This window comes from Pygocentrus nattereri, chromosome 10 (assembly GCF_015220715.1).
Source record: "Pygocentrus nattereri isolate fPygNat1 chromosome 10, fPygNat1.pri, whole genome shotgun sequence".
In the NCBI taxonomy this organism is placed as follows: Eukaryota; Metazoa; Chordata; class Actinopteri; order Characiformes; family Serrasalmidae; genus Pygocentrus; species Pygocentrus nattereri.
In genome coordinates this window covers 44,295,219-44,315,218 of record NC_051220.1, presented here as the reverse complement: position 1 = coordinate 44,315,218, position 20,000 = coordinate 44,295,219, and the positions used below count along the sequence as shown (strand labels likewise).

Genomic DNA, 20,000 nt, shown 5'->3' with positions numbered 1-20,000 from the left:
GAGCTGAAGCTGTTATAGCTGCAAAGGGTGGGCCGACATCATATTAAACCCTATGGATTAAGAATGGGACGTCACTCAAGTTCATATGCGAGTGAAGCCAGACGACCGAATACTTTTAGAAATATAGTGAATACAGGGTGAGTCAAAAGTCACAGGACAGGTTTTATCTTATTTTATTTTTTATTTTATTTATCTCTGGCGTCATCTCAAATTGTGTTTCCTGAGAAAATTCTCAACAAACACCACCTTCAGCACCGCATCATGGAGGCTTAAAAAGTAAAATAAAACAGTGTCCTATGACTTTTGACTCACCCTGTATGTATATATAAACATACACTAATATAGTCTAATAATACGTAACATTTTCTGCGGGATGTTTTTGCATTGTTATTCTGATGGTATTGCAGACTTGCATGATAAATAGTTAAAGTAACACTGTTTCTATGCTCAATATTGAGTATTAGAGTGCAAAATAGAATATAAACATCAACGTGTGGTTAATGCAGATAATAGAATCAGCCGTGTTTTGTGGTAATTCTCATATATTCTAGTTGAACACACATGAGCACATCACAGTTCTGATCACTGACTCACGCGTAGCTGAAAAACACCAGCAGCCTTAGATACCTGTTAATGGTTGCCATGGAAAGGCAAAGAGAACAGCCAGTGCCTGTTTCTCTCTCTCTCTCTCTCTCTCTCTCTCTCTTTTCTCTCTCTCTCTCTCTTTTCTCTCTCGCTCTCATTCTTTCCTTCTGTCGTTCTTTCTCTCAGGCAGAAAAACAGTCTTTTATAAAACCGAGGACAGCAGCATGAGGTAGCCACAAACGGGCGGTGCGCCTAGGGGCCGCAAACAGTTTTTGGGAATTAAAATCGCTAAGAGCTGCGCTAGAAGAGCTGATTAATATGCTAAAGCAGTATGGGTAAAGGTAATGTACAGCAGAGGCTTTTCTGAGGGACCGCAGACTTTAAGGCTCACTGAGTGGTTCATAAAAGGTCTGCAGTATAATAAATGTAACTGACTAACTACTCAGTGGACTGGACACTTGGGAAACTGGCTGTTTGTTTACATTTTTGTGGAGATCTTTAACAAATGATCCTGTTGTTCTTCACAGGGACAGTAAGCTGACCATGCTGCTGAGAGAGTCCCTGGGGAACATGAATTGCCGGACCACCATGATAGCCCACATATCCTCTTCACCCAGCAACTTCTCGGAGACACTGTCTACTCTTCAGATTGCTTCTCGAGTGCTCAGGATGAAGAAGAAGAAGGCTAAAGTAAGCGTGGTATGGCCCACAACTTCTGTATTTTTCACCCACACTCCATTTCCTTAACAGTTCTTGGTTTAGACACAGTTCTAGACAAAACCTGGAAAGGTTCTTTAGGGAACCAAAAGATTTCCATCAAGTATTATATAGTACATTGCCTGTGTATTCCAAAGGTGTGCTCTGAAGCACAGGGACGCCTAGATGTTTAAAATGTTTTCAGAAAATCAGCATGTTTGGATCTGAGATATGCATGTAAATTACTAAGAAGCAGTTGATTAAGTTTTAATGTACTACTTCATGTATTCCATGTCCTTATTGTGACATTAGTATGAAGGTCTTTCAGGTGTTTGGGCCACAAGAACTTTAATATGTGCTTTTAATAATCATTCGGGAAAAAAATTGTATAATCAGTATTTATGCCAGACCTGCTCTTCATACCAAGGACAACATGAGGCTTGAGTGAGAAGCTAAATAACCTTTACAGATGTTTTCCATAATTAATTCAAATCAAATCAAATTTATTTGTCACGCTTTTTACAACTGATGACATCACAAAGGAGCTTCACAGAATTCCAGAAAAGATAAAGTTTTAACATGAATGTAAAACCCCCTGGTGGGCAAGCCAGGGGGCAACAGTGGCAAGGAGAACCTCCCTGAGAACTGAGGAAGAAACCTTGGGAGGAACCAAGGCTCACCAGGAGACCCGTCCTCCTCTGGTCAGACTACCTACAGACTTATTATACTACTAATATTAATAGCAGTAGTATTAGTAGTAGTAATAGCTGGGAGTCTATGAAAACCTCAGTGTAGGGTGGGCAGCTAGTCCAAGGCATGTGGTGGTATCTGGGGCGTGGGCAGCTGGTCTGAAGCGGGTAGCAGGAGAGCTCAACAGTCAGTCGTCCTTCAGTGTCCGGCCAGACATGTGGGTGGTCGTTTAGAGATGAATTAGTTTTGTTGACCAATTGTAGACTAAAAGTGGAAATCAAGAGTTCCTTTTCAAAAGAAGGCAAGGTGTCCCCATATTTATGAAAGGTAGTGTATTTGTTATTCACATCAATATACATAGTTTGTTTCAAATCTGAAAAACTGTTTTTGGCCTTTTTCAGCAATACACATCCAGTTCCTCTGGTGGGGAGAGCTCGTGTGAAGAGGGGAGGATGAGACGCCCAACCCAGCTCAGAACTATCCATTCCAGGAACGTTGTAGACTCCGAAATGCCTCTGTTGCACCTCTCCAGTGATCCTGATGACTATTCCAGCAGTGAGCAGTCCTGCGACACCGTGATCTACGTTGGTCCTAATGGTTCAGCCCTTTCAGACAAGGAGCTAACAGACAATGAAGGTCCTCCAGAGTTTGTGCCAATAATCCCATCTATCCATAAGAATAAGGCTGACCAAAGCAATGCTGCGGCAGCACCTGAGCAGCTGCAGGCGGTTTCAGCCTTAATCCAGTCTTCACAACCTCTCCAGCCTCTACAGCCTCTGCAAGCCCTTCATTCACAGCCACTTCCGCCTGTGCCTGAAGAGGGCGCCGAGTCCGGGAAGCAGGAGAAGGACTGTCTCAAATGCAACACGTTTGCCGAGCTGCAAGAGAGACTGGAGTGCATTGATGGAAGCGAAGAGGTAAATAAGTTTCCTTTTGAAGAAGTCTCTACCAGCAGAGTTCCTAAAATTGAGCCTCTTTCAGCTCGAAGCCAAGAGGTTAAAGGATGTTCTCCCAAGAGAATCTCTAATGACCAGCAACTTGAGGAGATCCGAGAGGTGGTAGAAGAAGCAGAAATCGCACAGTCCATTATAGAAAGCCTGACACAGTCTTCGATAAACAGTTGTGCACTCTCCACCAGCCGGAGCGTGACTGGTAGCAGTGGTGTTGGACAGCTCACTCCCCTTCAGAGAACCAAGAGCTCCAGTCTGCATGACAGCAGGGAGTCCATTAGTGGAGGTAGCAGCAGTGAAAGCAAACCTCGTCCTATGGGTTCTCCAAGGCTAGGAATCGCCAGCCTGACCAAAACATCCGAATACAAACCTCCCTCTTCTCCATCCCAGCGCTGCAAAGTGTACACTCAGAAAGGAGTAATGCCTGGCACGCCGCCCCATTCCTCCCAGAGCCTGCACAGAGATTCAGGAAAATCATCCACTGAATCTTTGCTTCAGGCTGAGTCTAGGACATCTCCTGTGGGCATGAGCCCTCAGGTACTGAAGCGTTCCTCTTCCTCTAACAGTTTGGGATCAGCAGAGACACTATGTGATGATGTGCCTCAGCTACCTTTGGACAGCAAGAAGAGCACCACAGTCACCTTGCAGCAGCCTTTGGAGCCAAATGGCAAAGATGAGTTAGTGTTCACTCTGGTGGAAGAGCTGACAGTCAGTGGAGTGATGGAAAACGGCAGGCCAACCAGTATCATTAGCTTTAACAGTGACTGCTCACTACAAGCTTTAGCATCGGGTTCACGGCCGGTCAGCATCATCAGCAGTATAAGTGAGGACCTGGAGTGCTACACCAGTGCAGTCTCCACTACCACTGCTACCATCTCAGAAGCCAACATTGCTAAGTTCCTGCCTCTCAGCACGGTTGAAGGGGAAGTGCTAGCCAGCCGACGGTCTTCCATCAGTTCTTGGCTTAGTGAGATGAGCACAGGCAGTGATGGAGAACAGTCTTGCCATAGCTTTGTTGCACAGCAGTGCTTTGGGCAAAATGAGGCATTAGCTGAGGCTCAACTTCTGGAAATTCAAGAGGAAGGGGAAACTGATGAGCTCACAGAGCAAAGCATCCAAGAAAGTGAAAGTGATCGATCCAGTGATGTGAATGACAAGGGAACTCCAACCCGTGACAAAATGGGCAAGATGTCTCTTATGATGGCAAAAACAGCTGTCACCATTTCTAGTGTTCAAACTTCATGTACGTCGAGTGGCTTTATCCCTTTCAAGACTAATATCACAGTTCAGCCTTGTGTTGTTGTAAAGCCGATTGTTCAGGATCCACCCTGTGTATCTTCACCTACCAAAAACTCGTCACTCAAAGATCCCAAATCCCCACCAGTTTCCATCTCGAGTGAGATCGACTTCGATGATCCTTGGATGAAAAGGGAGAGTGGAGAGGAGTCCAAACCTAAGGAACTTGTCTGTGAGGTAAAACCAGAGAAGAGGACATCTGATTCTGTGAAGAGCAAATGTCTGCTTGACAGAAACAGCTCAAGCAGTGGTGAAGCAGCGTGCTCTCCGGATTCCTTCAAGAGAGTAGTGGATGGCTGTGAAATGGTTGTCTGTGCCTCAGAAAGTGTCACTCCAGTGTATTCAGCAGACATCCTCAGGACTGGCAGCCTTCCTAGGGGATGGCATCGCATCAACAAGCAGGATGGCCTGGATGATCCTTCCTATCGCTTCACAAGTGGAGAATATAAAAGTCTTGGCGTTACTACATCTACACCCTGCAGTCCTCGAGCCACTCTGGAGAGGAGAGGCTCATCTGGAAGGCAGGGATTCTTCACCCGACAGAAGGGAATCCCACCCCTTCCACCCGTGAGGAAGTCGAGTCTTGACCAGAGAAACAGAGCCAGTCCACAGCATAATCCAGCAGGAAACCAGGCTACAATCCAGTACATGTCTTTCCTGGGCAGTACACCTGAAGACCTGGGTGGCAATGGAAAACAGAAAGGAGCAAATTTGGAGAGTAGCAGACTCTTCAGTGCCAAACTTGAGCAGTTGGCAAATAGGACCAACTCCCTCGGGAGATCTCATGGAGCTCATTATGACTGCCGTTCCCTGGAGAGAGCGGAGAGCCTGACCTCTGTGGGCTCTAAAGCAGGTGTAGCAAGAGATAGTACCATGCCTAGAGCTGGCAGGAGCATCACCCGCAGCTCCATCTCTTCTCCTACCAATGGACCAAATGGAAACAACAATATAACCCAGTCACCCAAAGCCAGCCAATCCAAAATCTCAGCAGTTAGCAAACTCCTTATGGCCAGCCCCAAAGCCCGAAGCCTTTCAACTTCTAGCACTAAGACTTTAAGCTTCTCCACCAAGTCTCTTCCTCAGTCAGTGAACAGGAGCTCCAGCCTGCCACCTAATGGAAAGAACCCAAACCAGAATTCCTGGTCAACACAGTCCCTCAGCCGCAGCAGGGGATCAGGACTTGCCTCAAAGCTGCCTCTCAGGGCTGTAAATGGACGAATCTCAGAGCTGCTGCAAGGCAGCGGCAGCGCCCGAGGTGGCAACAGCCGCGGTGCCTCAGATACAGATGAAAGAGGAGGAACACTCCATGGAGAGGACAGACCAGTGGTCCATACACTTCCCTCCCCATACAGCAAGATCACTGCCCCACGACGGCCCCATCGCTGCAGCAGTGGCCATGCCAGCGACAACAGCAGTGTGCTTAGTGGAGAACTGCCACCAGCGATGGGCAAGACAGCTCTGTTCTACCACAGTGGGGGCAGCAGTGGCTATGAGAGCATGATACGTGACAGTGAGGCCACTGGAAGCACATCCTCAGCTCAGGATTCTATGAGTGAAAACAGCAGCTCAGTCAGCGGACGCAGGAGTCTGAAAAATTCAAAGAAAAGGAACAATACTGGTAAGCAAGATCTTAAATCTTCATATATATTTGGTGGGATGGAGATAGAATGGTGTTAGGATACATGCTGAAAGCCTTTTACTACAAAGAATAGCAAACATTTCCTCAGCAAGGTCTTTACAGTCTAAAGACATCTAAAGACGTCATTAACAACCATCAAATAAACAAACGCCGCTCAGCTCCGCCCTCTAAAGACATCATTACAACCATCAAATAAACAAACGCCGCTCAGCTCCGCCCTCTAAAGACATCATTACAACCATCAAATAAACAAACGCCGCTCAGCTCCGCCCTCTAAAGACATCATTACAACCATCAAATAAACAAACGCCGCTCAGCTCCGCCCTCTAAAGATGTCATTAACAACCATCAAATAAACAAACGCCGCTCAGCTCCGCCCTCTAAAGGCGTCAATAACGACCATCAAATAAACAAACGCCGCTCAGCTCCGCCCTCTAAAGACGTCATTAACGACCATCAAATAAACAAACGCCGCTCAGCTCCGCCCTCTAAAGGCGTCATTAATGACCATCAAATAAACAAACGCCGCTCAGCTCCGCCCTCTAAAGACGTCATTAACGACCATCAAATAAACAAACGCCGCTCAGCTCCGCCCTCTAAAGACGTCATTAACACCATCAAATAAACAAACGCCGCTCAGCTCCGCCCTCTAAAGACGTCATTAACGACCATCAAATAAACAAACGCTGCTCAGCTCCGCCCTCTAAAGACGTCATTAACACCATCAAATAAACAAACGCCGCTCAGCTCCGCCCTCTAAAGACGTCATTAACGACCATCAAATAAACAAACGCTGCTCAGCTCCGCCCTCTAAAGACGTCATTAACACCATCAAATAAACAAACGCTGCTCAGCTCCGCCCTCTAAAGACGTCATTAACACCATCAAATAAACAAACGCCGCTCAGCTCTGCCCTCTAAAGACGCCATTAACACCATCAAATAAACAAACGCTGCTCAGCTCCGCCCTCTAAAGACGTCATTAACGACCATCAAATAAACAAACGCCGCTCAGCTCCGCCCTCTAAAGACGTCATTAACACCATCAAATAAACAAACGCCACTCAGCTCCGCCCTCTAAAGACGTCATTAACGACCATCAAATAAACAAACGCCGCTCAGCTCCGCCCTCTAAAGACGTCATTAACGACCATCAAATAAACAAACGCCGCTCAGCTCCGCCTCTAAAGACGTCATTAACGACCATCAAATAAACAAACGCCGCTCAGCTCCGCCCTCTAAAGACGTCATTAACGACCATCAAATAAACAAATATCGCTCAGCTCCGCCCTCTAAAGACGTCATTAACGACCATCAAATAAACAAACGCCGCTCAGCTCCGCCCTCTAAAGACGTCATTAACGACCATCAAATAAACAAACTCCGCTCAGCTCCGCCCTCTAAAGACGTCATTAACGACCATCAAATAAACAAACGCCGCTCAGCTCCGCCCTCTAAAGACGTCATTAACGACCATCAAATAAACAAACGCTGCTCAGCTCCGCCCTCTAAAGACGTCATTAACACCATCAAATAAACAAACGCCGCTCAGCTCCGCCCTCTAAAGACGTCATTAACGACCATCAAATAAACAAACGCTGCTCAGCTCCGCCCTCTAAAGACGTCATTAACACCATCAAATAAACAAACGCTGCTCAGCTCCGCCCTCTAAAGACGTCATTAACACCATCAAATAAACAAACGCCGCTCAGCTCTGCCCTCTAAAGACGCCATTAACACCATCAAATAAACAAACGCTGCTCAGCTCCGCCCTCTAAAGACGTCATTAACGACCATCAAATAAACAAACGCCGCTCAGCTCCGCCCTCTAAAGACGTCATTAACACCATCAAATAAACAAACGCAACTCAGCTCCGCCCTCTAAAGACGTCATTAACGACCATCAAATAAACAAACGCCGCTCAGCTCCGCCCTCTAAAGACGTCATTAACGACCATCAAATAAACAAACGCCGCTCAGCTCCGCCTCTAAAGACGTCATTAACGACCATCAAATAAACAAACGCCGCTCAGCTCCGCCCTCTAAAGACGTCATTAACGACCATCAAATAAACAAATATCGCTCAGCTCCGCCCTCTAAAGACGTCATTAACGACCATCAAATAAACAAACGCCGCTCAGCTCCGCCCTCTAAAGACGTCATTAACGACCATCAAATAAACAAACTCCGCTCAGCTCCGCCCTCTAAAGACGTCATTAACGACCATCAAATAAACAAACGCCGCTCAGCTCCGCCCTCTAAAGACGTCATTAACGACCATCAAATAAACAAACGCCGCTCAGCTCCGCCCTCTAAAGACGTCATTGCCCCTTGTGTTTAGGTGTAAAGCCCACGTTCCGTGAAGGAATGCGTGCTGTATTTTATTTCTAGGTTGGATTTGAGGGGAAAGTGTCTGTGCTGGTCATATGGAGCCTTTGTTGGACTGGCTTCAGTCACTGCCCACATGTGGAAAAATGAATGTGATCAGTTTCATTTCCAAAGTTTGTGATGTGTGAATGAAGCTGTCGTGACTGCTTTCTGGTGTTCATGCAGTTCCTGTGCAGTTTCATATTCCAGCGTGAATCATCCTGCGCTAAATCTCATCTCGTCACTGGTGTGTAAATATTCATGTTGGGAAAATCAAGCTAAAAAAAAAGCCCCCGGCTCCTCTTCACTCTGCACCCACACTCTCACGCCCCAGCGCTCTGCTGTGATAGCCATCTTCAAATAGACAGACTGCAGTTGACAGAGAAGGTTGTGGGTGGTCTCTGACTGCTTAGTGCTGCTCCTGCTTCTGAGCACGTTCCTCCCCCACTCGTTTCCTCGGGCAGAGCGTTCTCCCCATTTCGCTCGGCTGCAGACCCCTGCCATGGGGACCGGCTCCCCCGACTGAGGATTTAAATCCTGCCTCAGCGCTCGCTGAAACAACAGCCACATTCGCTTTCCCCTCACGCATCAGAACCAGGCCATTACATTACACGGCGGTGAACTGCCAAGAAAAGCAGAATTCTAATCATGTTGTGAACGCCTGAGCGGTCAGGGACGCCGGCCGAGACGGTGGAGCCGCGGACGCTGGAATGGAGAGAAGAGCTTAGCGTAACGAGTCAAATGTAAACGCTATCTGCAGGTATACCTTAAATCACCAGCCTCCTGCTCTTCACTGCCCTTCAAACACGCTGTACAAATGAACCACCTCACGGATGACCAGCCGTGACTGGGAGTTTGACCTTTAAGCACCTTTCTCACACAAAGGGACAAGAAGGAGCCCATTAATATTACGCCCGTCGCTGTGTTTCCAATCAGATGACTGATAGTGCTGCAGCTGGAACTGTCAATTTGTATGCAAATGTGGTCCGCGCTCCGGCAGGATCGGCGTCATTCCTGCACTCGGGCCAGATAAGCTGCTGCCGCTGACCTGCTGCTGCCTGGCTGGACGGTGCCGCCAGCATAAGCTCTCAGAGTAGCTCGCGGCTAAGCACCGTGGCACAGTTCCCCGGTTTGACTTGGTTTATTTTTAACAGCCAAGAAGTGCATCTCACACAGACCTGGGGCCAAACTGAGCCTTCCCCACTGACCTGAAATACAGGTCTGCTTTTATTAAACTGTCCGGTACATTATGAATTCTGAACTGGCCTCTTTCTGGGTCGTTCTACAGAAACGTCCACTTCTCTGTCTCTCTGTAGGAGTCATTGGTGTTCCTGACCGTCATCGGTGTTCCACATCATAAAGGACACATCAGAGACGTTTTTAATGATCAATGCATTTTACAGAACATCAAACCACACGCTGTCCATCAGGGAACGTCCACTAAAATATGGAATTTAATCCATTTGTGTTTCTGTTTTTTCACAATGGCCTCAGAATAAAGTCGGTCACACCAGTGACGTCAGCTAGAAGCTTCATATGAGATCATGAGCTGAATGAGAAGATCTCTGAGAACTGAGAGACACAGTGGACTCACCATGAGCTTTTCTCCATAGATCCTCAGAGAACAGGTCAAAGGAGGTCGAGTGACGTCATCGGCGTGACTTTTATTTCAGAATAAGAGACGCAGTAACACCAGTGACTCGCCTTAGGTCATTTTAATCATATATTCCATAATCATGTTTAGATTATTGCAGTTAAAATAGCAGAAAAACTCAAAATGTGGCCTTGGCCTTCACACACGACTGTGAGGACGAGCTCTTCTGTGGTGCTTGGAATTCTATATGATTGATTTATAAACCAGTATTGCTGAATTCATGGCCGAGGAAGGTGTCATTGCTAAAATAACTTATTTTAAAATATAAATATTTTAAAACATTTCCAGTTTCTGGAAATTATCCTCTTTTTGATGCTGTTGTTTGTCTTACCTTGATGGTTAGAGATTATATCATGAAAAACAAACCAAACTTATTTATTGAGATATTTTTAAAACCCATCATTTGAAAACATTAGTTCTTTTGCATTGTGTCAAATGTTCAGACCAACAGACCAACAGAAATATTCTCTAATCTTAGAATAAGATCTTTTTCCATCGTCTTCCATTGAGCGTCAGGGACGCTGTAAACAATTTCAAGATACAACGTTTGTTCCAGCAGCGATGATGTGCTGTTTGTTTGTACCCCACCAGTCAGCGTGATCACCTGGAGCGTTGGAGTGGGAATGTCTGGATTACGGCTCTGGGGTGGATTTTTCAGGCTTTTATTTGGGAAAGTTTGGATTTTGTTAGCAGGTGAATGCAGACAGAGACGTGAAGGCAAGCTAACGGCTGAAGTGAGCCTGGCGCAGCTCTCGGCCCTCAGCCCGGCTCCTTCTGTCCGACGGAAAAGGCTTCAACTCGTCCCTGGGCTTCATTTAGTGCTGTGACAGAATCTTAACCTAAACCTAACCCTAGATCCCTAACTGTGTTTGAGTGATGCATGCTGGGTATTGTAGTAAGAAAAACATGTAAACTGTATAGAATTGTGAATTCTGTTAAACCGATGTGGCTTAAAGGGATATAAGAATATTACATAACACATCAAACAACACTAAACTCCGGTTTTAGGCCAGAATGCTCTGTTACGTAACGTCTAACAGTCTCCATTGTGTGGTCTCTGACTCTGTATGTGACTCTGTTGTCTACAAACACAGACTAAAGTACATTAGTGCAGCTAAAACAGTGGCAGCCTGAGTTTTGTTTATGTTTTTCTCTGTTTTTATTGGGTAATTTGATTCCTTTAATTCTCGGGTCCTGATCTTTGATGTTATTTATCCTTTCAGGGACTCAGAGACGCCGCCTGATTCCTAACCTGACCCTGGACACCACCTCCCCTGTGAGGAAGCCAATCATCAGCCCTGGAGTCCGCTGGGTGGACGGTCCACTGCGACCCAGCCAGAGAGGCCTGACTGAACCCTTTGAGATCAAGGTTTATGAAATCGATGATGTTGAACGTCTTCAGAGGAGACGAGCTGCCGGCAATAAGGTAATGATGTTAGAATGAGTTAACTGTGTAGTTTCAGAAGCCGTTCGAGTGTCTGATCTCGGGATGATCTCTCTGGTTCCTGCTGTGTCCTCAGGAACTGGTGTATTTCAGCGCTAAGCTGAAGATCCTGGAGCATCGGCAGCAGAGGATCTCTGAGGTTCGGGCCAAATACGATTGGCTGAAGAAGGAACTGGAGCAGACCAAACAGCATCTGATGCTGGAGCCTGAAAAATGGACCACTGAATGTAAGCTATGCAGAGTGAAACTGAATGTAACTAGTTTAGTGAAAAACACGAACGTAAACAATTCCACCCTTAGCACAAACACAGTCGATCAGCCGAGATGCTTTGATGTCTGAAGTGTGGTTCTTGAGTTTTAGCTCTGGAGCTACGAGGCTAAGGTAACTAACAAGCAATGGATGCTTCTAACCCAACAATCAACCAAGCTTGGTGCTAACTGCACTCCTGAATCGTTACACAGTCAACACAAACCATCTGGAGATGTTAAATTGTCTCTGACAGACTTCATTTATCTGATTTCCAGTCAAAATGGCCATTTAGCACAAAGTATTAGTGTTTCAGGAGATAATCCACTTACACGAGCAAGGAGAAAGGGAAAAAAACAGCAGAAGTTTCCAAAAGTTCAAAAAAATCGACTTCTAACAACCACCTGGAAGAGCTGGTCGACCCCGATCTCTGAGAGGGAGAAGAACATCAAGCTGCTTCAGATCTGAAAACATCCACAGGTGTTTCTGTCCATCCTTCCACTGTGAGAAGACCACTCAGCGCTGTGGGTCTGAAAGGATGTGTAGCTGATCAAGAAGATCCTCACTGAGAAAAGGAGAACATCTGCACTAGAACATCAAAGTCAAAGTCGGTTATTTGATTGAATGTATCCTGAATGCTGATAAGCACAGAGCATTTAATGCATCATGAAAAACCTCTAGAAGTGATTCACTCTACAGCGAGATAACGACCCCAAGCGCTGCTTAGAACATCGAGACATACTTATCAAACAGAGCTGCTGCTGTTCTCAGAACGATGGACTGACCACCCCAGAGTCCAGACCTCGACACCACTGAATGGGTTTGATTAGTTCAGAAAATCATCAACCAGCTTCTCAGACTGAGCTTTGGAGGCGTGTCTGCAGGTTCTTTGAGGAGCTGAAGGTGAGGCTCCTGAGAAGAACAGAAGCTGGAATGAAGGTGAAGAGACTCACTGACTGGACACAGCTGAGGGCAGAGTGAGCTGTTCGGGATTCGGAGTCATCAGTTTAAATGTTTTCAGATTTTTTCCTGACACTGAAAAACAAACAAGGTCTTGACTGGAAATGAAATAAATGAAGGGTCTCTGACTTTTGCATGGTTTGGACTTTTTTGAAGGTGTGTGAAGGATCTGCTGTGAGATGTGGCGTCTGATCCCGGGTTTTAATCCTGGGCTTGTGTGATTAGACTAGACTCTCTGAGACACAGACTGGCGATTCGTAAATGATTTATATGCTTTAGAGAGATGTGTTAGTTGTCGCCGTGTCCTGAGTGTCAGAGTCCTATAACATGTAGAACGTGCAGTAAGACGTCCTTTCCTCTCCACAGTTGACCTTCAGCAGACGTTTGAGGTGGACTCTCTGGAGTACCTGGAGGCGCTGGAGTTTGTGACGGAGCGGCTGGAGAACCGGGTCAATTTCTGCAAAGCCCACCTGATGATGATCACCTGCTTTGACATCACCTGCCGGCGGCGGTAGAGCAGAACGTTCCGGTTTCTGGGTTGGTGAGGATCATGGGAAGTCAGAAGAAGCTTTAGGGTGTGCGTGGGTGTGAGCGCCACTGGGACGACGGCCGAAACAAACGAGAACTAAAAAAATGAATAAATAAAAGACTTTGTATTTTTCTAAAGTGGATTTTTGGGTGATGGGAGGGTCATAAAGGACCGAGGAAAGTAAAATCCCCCAAAACACTACGAAAACAGGACTGGACAGCACTTTCATCACCGAGCGTTAGCCGTTAGCCGTTAGCGGTTAGCGGTTGTAAATACGGTTTTGCTTGCTTGCTTTTGATCAAGGCCTGACGGGAGGCGTACACTGCCACGCGAGTGAAAAGAAAAACAAACAGAGCGAAAAAAGAAGATGAAAAAGGACAACAAGTGCCTTGTGACCAATTCAGTATCTTAACGACTTTATGTATTCGTGTACAGAAGGTGCTAGAATAAACACCCGTAGATTAAAAGAAGAAAAACAGTAACGCGTGAAAAGGCCGGTGAAAGCGGCTCGTGAGTTCAGTGTTTCTCTCTGTCTGGGGTATTTGTACTCGTATTGTTATACTCTCGGTAAACGCAACGTTACGTGTATGTTTTCTATTATTTTTTCTATTTTGAAGACAAAGAGGCCACACAGAGCGGAGCGCGCTCGAAGAGCCGTCGCTGCCAGAGATCAGGGGAACGCAGCTCGTTGATCTCCTGTGGTCGCGCTGACCTGTGCAGCAGTGTAGGGCCTTAGGCTGGACCATTAGAGGCAGCGGGGGGCTGAAACGAAGCCGGCCACAGGGACCACCTAAGCGATGGACCCGTGCTGTACCTATGCAGGTTGATTTCTGCTGCTTCCGGCGACTTTTACAAACCTTTGTCCTCAAAAAAGCCACGATCGAACCCTCAGATTCACCAGAATGAGAGCCCCCCTCCGCTCGGTGTGGTCTCCGTGTCGCGGTGCATACGACTTTGTTAAAACCTGAAAGGAAACCTGTTTATATGGTGCTTGAGGCAGTTTCAGCTCTAAATGTTTCTATCTAAATACTATAGCCTGTTTCTGATACTAACTGAAGACTGTACACCCGTCTCTCCGTCTCTCCTCGCCCTCCACGCCTGGGGAGGTCACACTCTTTGATCTTTGCCCTTCTGGCCGTGTAACGAATGAAGGACGATATTTATTTTCTAACCTCAGGAGGCCTGAACGACAGAGTTGCTTAAAGTATATAATTTATTATTTACGCATAACCACAAAATACTATGCATTTAAACTGTACAGTAGTGAATCCATGTCATATATAAATATATACATATATATTCCTCTTCTGTTCCTTTTCTATACGAGTCGCTGTTTTTGTTTTGCTTTTTTTCTTTTTTGCACCAGTCGCCAAACGGTGGGAGATCATGAGTATGAATATGATTATGAATGTTGATGGTACGTTGGTTTCGCTCCTGGTTGATCATCTATTGCAGCTTTTAGCGCTAGTAACCAATAAAATCTGTCGTGCAGAAATGATCGAAATTCTCATTCTGAATATCAAAATCTAATTTAATTCATAATCAGATGTTTTCACAATTCCTACGTCATTAGAACAGCAGGATCAGTTTTCACGCTCAGAACGTAATTAAATCTAATGCTGGCTGAATTTTCGAGCACAGATCCGACAGATTTGAACATCAGTTTGTGGTGATTTCATTTCTGCTTGTTAGACATTTGAGACATTTTGAATTCAGCAAATAAGCGTTGTTTTTCAGGAATGACGCATTGGGGAAAAGCCGTTTTCACTAGTGATAAGGAACTGAAATCAGGCTGAAACGTAACCCCTAAATATTTGAATTTGGACGTGAGAATCTGAGTTGTAGATGAAATCTGCTGCAGCGACAGTGATGAGATCTTTACCAGTTTGCCGGTTGAAAGCTGAGGCTCTGAGCTGTGATCCTGTCTGACGTCCATGTACTGCAGTGTTTCATCATCATGGCTCTGCGTGTCCAGGCGTTCCTGGGCTGAAGGCTGAAGCGCCGCGGGACGCTCGGGGGAGGAACCCTGTCTGTTGATGCTCCTTTTTTTCTGCTGGAGTTGTTGTGTTGGCAGAACGTTGATCAGGCGTGAAGCTGTTTCTCATCACGCCACGTTTTGGTCACTGTAATCATGTCTGGACTGGAGGAGACGGTCAGCTCGGCGCTCCGTGGTGTTTCCGAGGAGATGAACAGTGCAGCAATGTCAGTGTTTGTGTCCTGTTGGGAAGGCGTTCCGGTCGGAATGGGGCTCTGAATGACGGATGATGGTCTGATGTAAATAAAGAATGTTTATGAAGTGGTACGAGTTCCTTCTGCCTCTCTGTGTCCATCACAGCTACACCGCTAAACACAGCTGTTCAGAGATGGTTCTTCAAGGGTTCTTTACTGAAGACAATGGTTCTATGTAGCCGCTTTGCATGTATAATTGGTTCTCTTCACGGTGAAACGGTTCTTCAGATTGAGAGATTGCTATTGCAACAAGCTCGACATCAAAACAACAGCAGAACCCTTCTTGAGGCTATGTAGAACCATATTCAGAAAGGTTTTATATAGAACCGTGAACAGTCAAAGAACTCTTTGCATGTGGTTCTCTGCATGGTGAAATGGTTCTTCAGATTGATGGGTGATTCTATAAAGCACCAAAAATAGTTCTGCTATTGTTGTGGTCAAATTGCAACAGGAGAACCCTTGTTGAACGCTCTGGTTCTATGTAGCACCAAAAAGAGTGTGGCAGTGATAGAAATGTAATCCATGCACAAACAAAACAAGCGTGTCAGTTTCAGTGTTTCCAGTGCATTCAGTTCATATATGCATATCAGGGTTGTGACGTCACAACCACGAATATGCGTAAAGAGCAGCGATGACACTGATTTCTCACCACAGATCATGTTCAGTCATATTACTGCGTTACTATTAACAGTAAACGTTATGACAGACCTCACTGTCTGTTGTCATGACGACTACAGTAACCCTAGCAAACATTAACGTGGCACGTTAGCTTTTACGACACGCGGCGCGGTAATATAACTGAACAAAACAGCTCATAACAGCCTATAACATCTGCTATAACATGTTTACAGTGTGGTTATATCAATGTGGTGAGGTTCAACTAAAGGCTCTCCAAATTTCAGAACTTTGAAGATACGTTCATTTGTAAGTTAATGAGTTCATTTTATTCTGTTTAATTTTGTTATAATTAGATAGACTGACTGATTTTTATATTGATTATTGAAAACTTTTAGCAAGCTAATTAAATCATCAGTTGATGCTATCTAGAACCTTTGTGAGTAAAATGTTGCTAACGTCACACAGGATGTCAGTTTAGATGATTACCTGCAGGGTCTTAACGACGTGTTGATTAAGGCAGAGAGCCACGCGAGGCTGTGGGTTACAGTGAAGGTGTTCTTAGGCACGACGTGATGGGAGTAAAACTCCCTTCCCTGTGATAAAATCACTGTAACGTACAGCCTCAAGGGACTTTTATGAAAATGTTCTTATAAAACGGCAACATGAAATATAAAAATGATAAAATGCACAATTCTTCAGAAAATAATTTATTATTCATAATAATCAACATAAGTATTCCGCCAAGAAATGTAGTTCCTTTAGGGCAGCAGACCACCAGCAGGCTGTGAAGCACCCTCTAGTGGTCCGCAGGCCGGTACTACTCAGAGGGAGGCAGTAATTCGGCTGATAGCATCACTGTGTCATTAAAACATGGAGGGAGAAAAGATTAATTAAATTCAAGAAAATGAATGAAAGATCTATAAATTAAACGTTTCCATATTATGACCAATATTAACATTAGTGGAGATGTACATAATCGTGGCAGTGGAGGCTGATTAAGCGTCGTCAGTGTGAGACGGTGCAGCCGCAGGCCGCGGTGCAGACGGCGAGCCGGAGACGGAGAAGTCTCTCAGGGCGCTTTGTTTGGTGAGGACTCGTCACACCTTTTCCCACTCCACCCGTATTGAGGTCTGGAGCAAACAGCTGAACCGGGTCGGCAAAACCCGCAGGTCTCGGTCTACTTCAAACTGACCCAGTCCAGGTCACTGCTGACGGATCAAACGAGGGAATTCATCAGCAGAGCTCAGCCGTTTTCTCTCCTAGAGGCACGATGGTGCCATACACTCAGCATAACGACTGTTTTAACGTCTGACTCTTTACAGACTTTCAGCACGAGCTGCTGTTAAAAACAATAGATGAGCCATAAAATAAAAGCAAAGAGATGCATTTCATTTCCACCCATGGATCGCAGAGCGTATTTGGTCAAGCATCAGTGACCTGAGTGGTTAAACTCAAACCCAGAGGGAAACTGTGGCTATCGGTGATACCAGGCAAGATTTCCCATCGTTGTTAACTCAACTCAAACTCAGTGAGGGGAGTGAGGTTTAATTGAAATTAGCCCCAAAAACCCTCAAGACTAGAGCGACGTCTCGAGACCAAACAGTCAGTCTTTGGGAAGCCAGTGGAGTCTTTTCAGTGAAAACATGACAGACTGCAGCTCCAAATCTCATCCACCTCGTATGTTTCTATCCCTTTTATCATCTACAACCGTTTATATTTTTAACAAGTTTGTTTTTTAACACACCTGAAAATTTTCTCAGGTTTTCGGTTTCAGCATTTAAGAAAAATGAAGCTGTGTTTAAAAAGGTCGATGGAGTGGAAAAAGGCGGAGAACCCCTGCTTTACTGTACGGTATCGTCGCCAAGCAACCATGGACTGCTGAACGTTCGGTCCCATCACTGTACACTTTTAAAACTTGTCATATAACATATGAACATATGATATCACAACACTGTTTAATTCGCTTCTTAAGCACCTTTTGGTCACCAAATCACAGTGAGTGGGATTCAGCGCCAATCCAGAGGACCCTCTTCTCACCCTGGGGCTGAGTCTCAAACGCCTCCCTGCTCCCTACATAGTGCACTACATATGAGTAAATACTGGATCCTGCAGCCCAACAAGGCAAAATACAGCTAAGAAACAGTCGTTTGGGATTGAGACACATCCACACTCGTCACTGTTTGGCTGTAGAAGCTAGAACTTCTAAACCTTCATAGCTAGAACACTTTTTAGGGAGTACGGAGCCGTTTGGGGTTCAGTCTGGGTTTGACGCGACTTCTGACTGAAACGTCTGTAAAACACTCAGGAGACGTTTTTAGACTTTCTACTGCAGTTCTACAGTAAATCAGACCATCAGGGCTTTAATTCAAGCCTGTGATATTAATGATGGAGCTGTTTAGGCTGTTTACTGTCTTGTAGCCTGTTAACCAGCTGACCAGCCTGGTTCTAGATAACAACGTAAGCCGTCAGCCGCACAGTTAAAGCAGAACCGGGTTCTTACTTCATCAATACACTCTGTGCTCCATGTGAGCAGCATTAGAGTCACAGATGGTCCATTAAGAGCAGAAGGACTTTCCGTGACCTTGTGCAGTGATGCAGAGTTCAGTCACTGTGAGGTGGTCACAAGTGGTCATAGGTGTGGGTATATCATAGATTTTACTACGGCTTCAAACACAGCTCAGCCAATCAGATTTTAGGACCTGAACTACCCGTTTTATAATGTGCATTATTGAAATTAATAAAGTGATTATTAGAGATTTTCATACTGCAGATCTCCAGTCGTGTCCTAATGCCGGACATAGTGAACGCAGATTAACACAGACACTAATCTGGGCCTCACTGTTAGAGGAATGTTCAGAGATGAGGGTCCGGTGTTGTCTGGTCAGGCTGACATACCAGCGCTATTGTTCTCCGCTGTAAACTTCACTAATCCCCTCTCTGCTGCTCTCGGAAACAAAACTGTCCTGCCGCTCTGCTGTGGTCAATGAGAGATGATGTCATCTGTTTGAGAAGGTCAGCAGCCACCATTCAGTTGTGATCTGTGTTGGGTTAAAGCCTGCAGAGATGATCTGCAGATAGCCGGACCTCCTTTAGTCCAGCAGGCCCCAACAGCACCAGAGCTCCAACCCCCAACACTGACAGCCGCTCCCCTCACCGTATAGATGCTATCTCCACCTCAGAGCGCCGCTCCTCAGAGGGCTGTTTGCTTTAGTGGACGGAGAGTTATTAGCAGTAGAGGAGGCGCAGAGGGACCTTTAATCCTCGTCTATCTGTGTTCCAGCACTCAGGAGGGCCAAATGGATTCAACTAAACAAACACAGAGCGGAAAAACCTCCAGAGGGAAGCAGGAGGACCAGCACTAACGCTGACCACAGCAGAGACAGCAACAGGACTCACTGTCCATCAAGCCTTTGGGGACACCTAGATTTCAAAATGATCATCTTTCTTTGTAGGATTACAAAAACTTTTACTAATCATTAGAAAAATTGAGCAAAAGTTGATATTAAAACATCACATTAGTGCTTTTAACGGGGATTCCTCCATAACTCAGCGTGTGAGCTGTAATCAGATGTTCAGAGGGTTTGGTGTGAAACGGTTCAGATGTCTTTACAGTGGTGGTGATGGGAACCAGGCGTCGCCATGACGACAACACAGATATAGACACTTTATTTACCATCCAGAACCACCAGAGAACCTACACGAGTCTTCTGAGCTTATATGGAATGTTGATGTTGGAAAACAGTGGAAAATCTGGAATAATGAGTTTTCTTTGGGACTATTTTGCCGCACAGCGCCCTGCATGTCTCCCTCCACCATGAATGGAGTTGAAGTTCTCTAAACTCTCATAAAACAGCGTCTCAGTCATCAGGCAGTGAATTCAGAACCAGTTCATGTAGGAACTTTCTGTAGGAGCTTTTAGAGGGACGTCTGGTTCCCATCACCACCACTGTGAGCAGCTCTGACTCGGTAAGTTTATCTAGAACAGAGCGATTCACCCCAAGCCAAATGTTAGATTAATTACCAACATAATTAGAAAGTGACAGAAGAATCAACCAACGCTCTGTGGGACCAACACCACTAACATCAGTCTAGTCCTC

The 20,000-nt window shown here is 45.6% G+C and overlaps 1 protein-coding gene across 2 annotated transcripts in view; it reads left to right on the top strand.

The window, feature by feature from the left end:
- The window catches only part of kif26ba (kinesin family member 26Ba), a 147,893-nt gene extending 132,537 nt beyond the window's left edge, over positions 1-15,356 (top strand). The window contains exons 11-15 of one of the 2 annotated variants that reach the window (XM_037541778.1): positions 1,113-1,275; positions 2,373-5,835; positions 11,100-11,302; positions 11,397-11,547; positions 12,894-15,356. In XM_037541778.1, coding sequence (XP_037397675.1) covers positions 1,113-1,275; positions 2,373-5,835; positions 11,100-11,302; positions 11,397-11,547; positions 12,894-13,042 — 4,129 coding nt within the window. In that variant the 3' untranslated portion in view covers positions 13,043-15,356. Of the gene's footprint in view, positions 1-1,112; positions 1,285-2,372; positions 5,836-11,099; positions 11,303-11,396; positions 11,548-12,893 lie in introns of both variants that reach the window. The other variant, XM_037541777.1, reaches the window with a different exon arrangement.
- The last annotated feature ends 4,644 nt before the right edge of the window (positions 15,357-20,000 follow it).